Genomic DNA, 7,935 nt, shown 5'->3' with positions numbered 1-7,935 from the left:
TATTGCCTGACCATCAGATTTCACTGTGCATATTCTTAGTAAGCAAGTCTTTGGAAAAGCGTCTGTCAACTTTTAGTTGTCCAGTGGCTGAGGTTACGCAGTAAGCAAACAACAGATGAATCAGAGCAAACACAAGGTATGTGTTTGTCTTGAACGGTCCGCAGTCCTCAAATGTTCCGCTCTGTTTGTGTGTGTTTGTGTGTGTGTGTGTGTGTGTTGGGGGTCGGTTTCGGTTTCCTTTCACAAGAAGTAGCCGCCCGCTAAGTTAATAAGGCAAGCTCTCACCAGCAAGAGCGTCAGTGCAAAGCAAGAGCATCCCGAATTGCTTGAGTAAAGTCGATTAAGATGGATCCAGGTAAGTTCTAATAGAACTGTAGAATTTTAAATGTTTGTTAAATGTTGTTCACTTGTTTTTTTCTTTTCCTTAGTGACGCTTATTGGAGCTGGTGTAGGAGCAGGTAAAAATGAAATGGCCTACATTTTTATTGTATTTTCAATCTATTTTATTTTGATATAAAATAAATGTTTTAAGTTGCATGTTTCAGTGGCCTGTAAACAGTACTAATGTGTGCCAGTATTTCCACCCGAGCTAACCTGCTTATACTGTGTGTGATTGCACCAAGTCTTAACAGTCGCTGCAGCTCCTGCTGTTCTAGCAGCCGCAGGTTTCACCGGCGCAGGAATTGCTGCAGGTTCTGTTGCCTCCTCTTTGATGTCAGCTACTGCTGTCGCTAACGGAGGAGGGATTGCAGCAGGATCCGTGGTTGCAACTCTTCAAGCTGCTGGTGAGTCAGATATCAGGGTGAAAAAAAAAACTTTAAATGGCCAAACGACATTTATTTATGCTTGAGGGCAAATACACAAATCCATCAGTTAACAACTGAATTTATGTCATCAGGTGCTGCTGGAATCCCTTTGGTAGGTCAAGCCATCGTGGGGACTGTGGGAGCCGTGGTGGGTGCCGTTGCCAGTATGGCCAGCAACTGCACTCAGTGACCAGTTCATTTTATTGAATCAGTAACTAGTGCTGTAAATGTATCTCTTTATATGTTCATTATCTCGTTGTCTGTCATGGTGATCAGAATCTCTTGAATGTTGTTCTGTATCAGTAGCCCTAGGTTTAGGTGTGTATGAGATCTTCTTTTAATACACACCTGCGTTAAAGATGCTGTTTTTAGCACTGACAATAGAAAAAGAAGAAAAAACATATTAGATCTTTCTGTCATTTCTTTAGCTATCATAAACCAATTTTGTGTTATAAAATGTTTCATTGAGTTAGACTAACTGTCATTAGGAGAATTTTGTTGAATAATGAAAAGGGGTTTCTTCGATTTCCGCACAAGAGTAACATTCTGTAACCATAGGCACTATTTTTCATGTGGTCACCAAAATAAAAGTTTATAAATAGGGTTCTTCGAATGGGTTCTCCACCACAGGTTTCCTACAGAGGATGGCTTTCCAAAAGTCTTTTGCAAGCACCATGTATGTGTTTGCAAATCGTTTTGTTTGGACCTGCACAATATGTATGTAGAGACCTTGTTTAGTAAACCTAATAAACAATTGAAATAATGTTTATAGATGTATTTTGTCTTTTTGTTAATCTTTGTCTCTATACATCTGTCTCACTAATTACAGGGTTCTTGTAACTATGTAACTCTATGAAGTTATATGTAACTTCACAATTGCAAATCAATAAGTCATGTTAAATGGGGCTCTAACCTTTCAATAATTTTTTACCTAATTTATGACTCATAGTTTTTAAAAACAATTGTGTGTTTTCAAGTGTCTGCAATAGAATATGCACATTTTTATATAAGTATGGCTTTATTCACATTACTGACAACTTTATAAATTATTTTGCATGTATTGGCTCACATGATGACGGAATGTTTAAAGACGGTAATATTAATGTAAATGTAATGCAAATAGAAACTTTTACTTACATGTGCCAAAACACAAGCAATTTACTTAAATCAGAATTTTAATTTTCAAAACAAAACAAATTGTTACAAAAATGTTTAGAGAAATCTTTTTATGAATTAATGTAATTTGATAAAATCTGTACTTTATTCCAGTTTATCAAACAAAACATTTTTCATTACCTTCTTTCAGATACATCAATGTTGGATAACCACAGATATGACATATGCCACTGCAGGACAATACATTGACAAATTATTTGCTAATGAAATCATATGCAAATAAAATCCCTCTTACTTGATAAAAAACATGATAAATGCTCAAAAGAATTGTATAAACATACAAATATAGAGCTATTGTTGTTGTATTACATGCTGAGTGAAGATCCCTGCTGCTTCAAACACTTCACCATTATTCCGGTCCCCAAAAAAAACCAAATCAATGGACTTAATGACTACAGAACTGTCACTCTTACATCTACGGTCATGAACACTCTTAAAAATAAAGTTGCTTCAAAAGGTTCTTCACTGCGATGCCAACAAAAATTGGTTCCACAAAAATTTGATTCTTCTGTCACATAAGACCTTATGTTAAAATTCACATACTAGCAGAACAATAAGTATTCAGTAATAAGGTAATAATGTTGTAATACCTGTGTACGTTCCCATACCGGCCCTACCCTTCACCCAGTGAAGGATGTGTCAACAGAAGTAGCCTACATAGATAACACCATGTGCTGATGCAGGCACATTGTAAAATACGTCAGTGAAAATCAAATAGGTTTCTTTTTCCCTGGTAGCACATTTGTCTGCAAAAACGAATGGTTTTAAATCATAACAAGGCACGCACATCGTTTAGACACCTCTGAGAAGCAAATATGCTGGGTTAGCATCCCAGCAGGTAGTTTCATGTTTGCTTGAATGTTTCTTCTGAAAACGATAGCCTCAAGCTTCTGTTACTAAGACAACTTTCTTGAGGGTGTCAGCAAGCTAATTTATCTACTTTTGAATTAGGCTATTACAACAGATGTTGTTTTTTATTGTTCACTTTTTACAATTTCATTTTTATGAACTGCTTTTTGACAGTCATTAATGGAATCATTAGTACATATTGCATGAATACTTCAGTCTTTATCAAATTCATGTAAAAATAACCCTTATTGAAATGTGTAACTATGCTAACCAATAAAAAAATGTGCTAGATGTTGTTTTGGCTTTGAGTTGTTTCCTATAAAGTAATAACACGAATTTACTGTACTATATCGACACAATCTTTAAAATGTGTGTATCATCATCCTCTGACAATAGTTGGTGCCACAAGTGAAATTGCAAGTCATATTTCTATCGCTCTGTGTTTGGGACACGGGCACTTTTTATACATCCGAAACACTAGATGGCAGTAGAAAACTTTAAACCTTTTATCAAACAGCAGCATATGAGGAAGACGAGGATTCAAACAACAATGCTATTTTATCCATCACATTTTAAAACATAAGCAATGAAGTATTCGTGTTGATAACAAGCCAAGATGGATCATTTCAGAGGACCAGTGAAAACAGACTGTGAGGAACTACTGGGTCGTTTTCAAATGACCGAGTCAGTTCGGTACGAACAGTTTGCAGAGATCTGGAGAGACATGGACTTCAGCAGCATCTTCTAGTGAGTTTAACATCGATGCCAGTGACAGTTTCATGTGAATCCTTTTAAATTACATTAGAATCATCAAATAAAAGAAATATATAAAGAACATGTGATACTGTGGCAAAACTCATATTTCAGTTGCACACACTAAAAAGTTGTCTGCTTATCTGAAAGTATTTCTTGTTGAATGTTCGTTTTATTGTATTTTATTATTATTTTCCCCCGTCACTGCTTTTATTGTGTGTATTGATGCTTTAGTGCAAGGATTTTCCATCGTTTAGATACCATGCACAGGCCCCCAAATATGATCTGTATGAGGGGTTCCCATCCATCCCCTATTATGTTTGAATAGTCATTTCTTTCTCTCTCTTTTTCTCTGCAGTGGTAAACTGGAGCCAAATGACAGAAGGCGCTTTGCTCGTCTGGTTCTGTCTGTGGCGTCTCCGTACTTTTTCCCTCCCTACACGTTCCAGATCAGAGTCGGGGGTCTTTATCTGCTGTATGGCCTCTTCAATACACAACTTGCCATTCCCAAAGAGAAGGTGTGCTGTCACCCAGAATCTAAACATTCTGTTTACCTTAGCGTTCGTGTTTTGAATCGTTATGTTCTGTTACTAGGGCGTGGGGTTATTAACTCCCATGTCATTCCAAAACCTGTGTGACTTTTTTTTTTTTTTTTTTTTTCGTCGGAGAACAAAAGATATTATATCTTACAAGTTTAATTTTAGACCTTGTTGGCTTTTATTGTATGGACAAAACATCAAGATATCTTCTTTATATTCCAAAAGAAAGTCATACAGGTTTCGAATGACATGGCAGCAAATGAATTAAAACTCATGTATTGCAATGTTTTTGAGCGGTTGTCTCTTTCTTTGTGAATGTGTTTTAATTTGTAGATCCGCGTTGCTCTGAAGGACTGGAAGGATGTTATGCAGTTTCAGAAGGATGCAGTGAATGCTAAACATTATGATGTGGTTTATGTCTTCAGAAAGCTCTTGTCCGATAAAGCTTTTTGCTTCACAGCCATGCCCACACCGGTAGGTTAATAATCTCAGTGCTTGTGTACCTACTACCTAAACAGGCTGCAAGACACAGTGTTACAACTTTAAAGGCTTGAATAAACCATACTTTTGCCCCGAAATTCCTTTGATTCAATTACTTTGATGAATAAGTCAGTTTAGTGTGGGTATAGTCCCACCTTACACTGAATATCCTGTTTCAATAGGATATGTCATGTAAGACAAGAAAGATGAATGATGTAACATGTTGACATTATTAAGCAGCATTTTTTCTTTGCTGTGTGTGTCCGTATTGTTGTACATCAACTGATTTAACCTGAGTTTTCTGAACTCGGGCCAAAGGTGCTCATTGTACATGTTTACAGCTCAATTTCAGGATAAAGAGGGAAGATGGAATGAAGAGGAAAATCTGTGAAGAGTTTGTTGATCCGCCATCACGTCCTCAGGAACTCGTCACCACAGATGTACTCGAGGTGAGTCAACATAACAGCTTCATTTTGTATTCAAATGCATCTCCTCCAGTATTTTTTTAAATCATCCTGTAGAGACCGCATCGAATTTGTGATTTTTAAATGCTAATCTGTTTTATTTGACAATTACAAGTGTGATTTGGAGTTGCTTGTAAATGGGAAGGCTGTTTTTGTTTACAAGTCCATTTGTATTCTTCCGGACCGTAGGAAATTGCAAACATCCATGAGCATTATGAAGGTGTGAAGAAAGCCATTTTCACTGAACCAGACCCAAATCTGAATATCGTACAACAAAACCTGGTTTCCAAACTAAACAGCACCATCCTCACTTATTCCAGCTGGCAGATGAATCGTGCAGTAAGTGTAGTTGTGCTTATGAACCTATGTTGTATTATTGTTTGTTGTTGAGGAATGTTTTACATTACATTTAAATCTTGGTGAGTTAAAGACACTTAAGATTTCCAAATATTTAAACAAATCTTAGAAACCCTAACTTTGGAACAGTAGTGCAAAACTTCTACATCAATGATTGCTTATTCCTGAATATGTTTATAAAATGTGCTGTATATGTGTTTTGTAACTGTGTAGGTATTTAAATCATATATTTGTTTTTTTTCAGACATCTGAGCAGCAGGATGCTGGAGAGGGACCTTCAAATCAAGAAGTAAGACATTGAGTTCAAATTAATTTTCATATCTGTCTCTTTAATACTACATAGTGGTCCATACTGCAGCGATGTGGCTGTCTTGTGATGTTGCAGTACTTTTGTTTTACCAGAGGAGTGCATCATTCACTGTTCTCTTTTTCTATCCAAAGTGCTCCAGCAGAGCCCAGCTGTTAGCATCAATCAAATCCAAATCATATGGACAAGTTATAGAGGTAAATATAGAAAGCATAAGAGACTGGTCAGATTGCTTGTTAAATTGCTTAATTGTTTGTACATAATAAATGACATGAGCACATAAAATAAACACTTTACCAGGCCTTTACATGTAGATAGATTATTAAGCATAATAATATTAAGCAATTGCACTGTTTTGCATCATTTCCCTGTTAGGCTTCGAAGTCCCGACGTCACAGACAGGCAGAATTGGTCACAACAGCTGGACCAGACATTTCACCAGACGTTCCAAAAAAAAAGAAAAGATTCCCATCACTTAAAACGCGCACTCAGTTACGCTTCAGAACTCAGGGTAAGTCCTGCCCACCCTCACCCTCAACCTCAGTTAGTTACAGTTTGGTGTGGATTGATTGATTGATTATAGCAATTTTATATGATAGGAAATACGAGTGAGGGCTCGAGTTTGACCCGGCTGTGGTGTTTGAGTGCAGTGAAAGAAGAGATGGAAACAGGTAAGCAAACAGATGGGATTATGTCATGTTGATTAATGTGATGATTTATATGTGCAGGTGTTTAAAAGCCTTAAATTGGATTTTAAAACCCTACAGATACCCTTGTGTCATTAGATCATCCTAACTAATAATGACAGAAGATCTTATTTGATGCAAGAACTGCACTTTTTTTTTAATTCCCTAGAAAAAAAGAAGAAAAAATTCAACTGGAACCCCAACAAGAGCAGTGATCCCACTTAGTAGTAAGCAGCACCATCTGGATGGAGTGTGATTGGCGGGCCGCCCAGTGTTAAAAGCTAGTGTGATTTGTGCTTTGAGCTCCAGTTTCATTTGATTTGTTTTATGTAATTTTAAACATTGCTGCTTTTGGCTTAAAAGGGAAGTGAACGTAAGTTGCTTTTAAGACCACTCTTTCTTCTTCTTTTTTTTTTTTTTGTATTTTAGTATTTGGTATCAGAATATGTGATGTGTATATATATATATATACATTTTAGACAGTAATAGTTCATATAAAAAAAGCTATTTTGTTTACTGTTCTTACATGTTATTAAGCAGCTATTTAAGATGGACAGTTTTTTAAGTATATTTTGATGTTTTAAATGATGTTAACGATTTTATAAGTCAGAATGTTTGGCTTTTCCTGTTTTTCTTTTGTTTTTATATCAATCCACTTTCTTTCTGTTGTATTCGTGCCAACAAATACATCTCACACACATTGAGAAACGAGAGTTGTGTGGTCTTTTTATATGCATGTGGTCCAGTTCTTTCTGACCTGAAGGTTTTATTGATGTAGTCCTTCAGCTGCTTGATTTTAATCAATATCTTTTATCACTTCCAATCCTAGCATTCCTTTCCCTTGCTCATTCCTGCTTCAGCCAAAGTGCGGAGTCACCTGATAATTTAGATCTGCAGCACAGTCAAGATTGGTGTAGTTTGCACCTAATAGGCCGTAGCTTTTAAGATGAATTCAATACATCCAAATCATAGTGACTGAGATTAATTCCCCTCTATGCATGCTGGGAACATCAGACACATAAGCAGTGTAGGGTCAGAGATTCTGTTTGCTAAATTTGTGTGAATAAATATGGTGTTTTCTGACTTCTTTCTTTTTGGGAGATTGATAGAAAATAATGCTTACAATATAATAATGCTTATAAAAATGGTATATTTATTTTTAGCAACTAACTGCAGCAGATTTCCATATGCTGAGAGTAGATCTATAGGAATTTCAGTAAACTTCAGTAAACTTTAAACTATTTAAAGTGTTGCTCTACATGATTCAACTGATTCGTATGCAATGTGTAAACATTCTGCATTATTTACTTTTTCCCACAACAATATTTATACATGCATCACAGAATAATTCAGTATTTTTTGTCATTTTTCTCAATTTTTTTGCTGACACTGTTGTCTCACTGTTAGTAAACAAGTACATTAAAATTATATCGAACTTGTTGGCACAATTGTCAGTCGTTGTTATTTTTACACTATATGAATTTATTTTACTCCTTGTTTGATCATAGTCTCATAGTC

At 36.0% G+C, this 7,935-nt stretch overlaps 2 protein-coding genes across 2 annotated transcripts; both read left to right on the top strand.

Moving 5' to 3' along the window:
• Positions 1-208: 208 nt before the first annotated feature.
• Positions 209-1,572, top strand: LOC113056821 (interferon alpha-inducible protein 27-like protein 2A). Its single transcript, XM_026223714.1, has 4 exons — positions 209-355; positions 429-458; positions 624-785; positions 899-1,572. Exons 1-4 carry the CDS (start codon positions 346-348, stop codon positions 994-996), a joined length of 300 nt encoding a protein of 99 aa, XP_026079499.1. The 5' UTR covers positions 209-345; the 3' UTR covers positions 997-1,572.
• A 1,779-nt stretch (positions 1,573-3,351) lies between these two features.
• On the top strand, positions 3,352-7,128 carry snapc1b (small nuclear RNA activating complex, polypeptide 1b). The gene is made up of 10 exons (XM_026223713.1): positions 3,352-3,578; positions 3,943-4,102; positions 4,457-4,597; positions 4,945-5,052; positions 5,257-5,406; positions 5,669-5,713; positions 5,866-5,928; positions 6,107-6,242; positions 6,331-6,402; positions 6,587-7,128. Exons 1-10 carry the CDS (start codon positions 3,448-3,450, stop codon positions 6,640-6,642), a joined length of 1,062 nt encoding a protein of 353 aa, XP_026079498.1. The 5' UTR covers positions 3,352-3,447; the 3' UTR covers positions 6,643-7,128.
• The last annotated feature ends 807 nt before the right edge of the window (positions 7,129-7,935 follow it).

This window comes from Carassius auratus, chromosome 38, assembly GCF_003368295.1.
Source record: "Carassius auratus strain Wakin chromosome 38, ASM336829v1, whole genome shotgun sequence".
Classification (NCBI taxonomy): Eukaryota; Metazoa; Chordata; class Actinopteri; order Cypriniformes; family Cyprinidae; genus Carassius; species Carassius auratus.
The sequence above is the reverse complement of the archived record's forward strand: the minus strand, read 5'-3'. Positions and strand labels throughout refer to the sequence as shown.

Coding starts and splice junctions, on each gene's coding strand:
- LOC113056821 (XM_026223714.1), top strand. Junction 459..623: donor TGGAGCTGGTGTAGGAGCAG/GTAAAAATGAAA, acceptor GATTGCACCAAG/TCTTAACAGTCGCTGCAGCT. Junction 786..898: donor TGCAACTCTTCAAGCTGCTG/GTGAGTCAGATA, acceptor TTATGTCATCAG/GTGCTGCTGGAATCCCTTTG.
- snapc1b (XM_026223713.1), top strand. CDS start 3,448: ATGGATCATTTCAGAGGACCAGTGAAAACAGACTGTGAGGAACTACTG. Junction 3,579..3,942: donor GACTTCAGCAGCATCTTCTA/GTGAGTTTAACA, acceptor TTTTCTCTGCAG/TGGTAAACTGGAGCCAAATG. Junction 5,714..5,865: donor AGGGACCTTCAAATCAAGAA/GTAAGACATTGA, acceptor TTCTATCCAAAG/TGCTCCAGCAGAGCCCAGCT.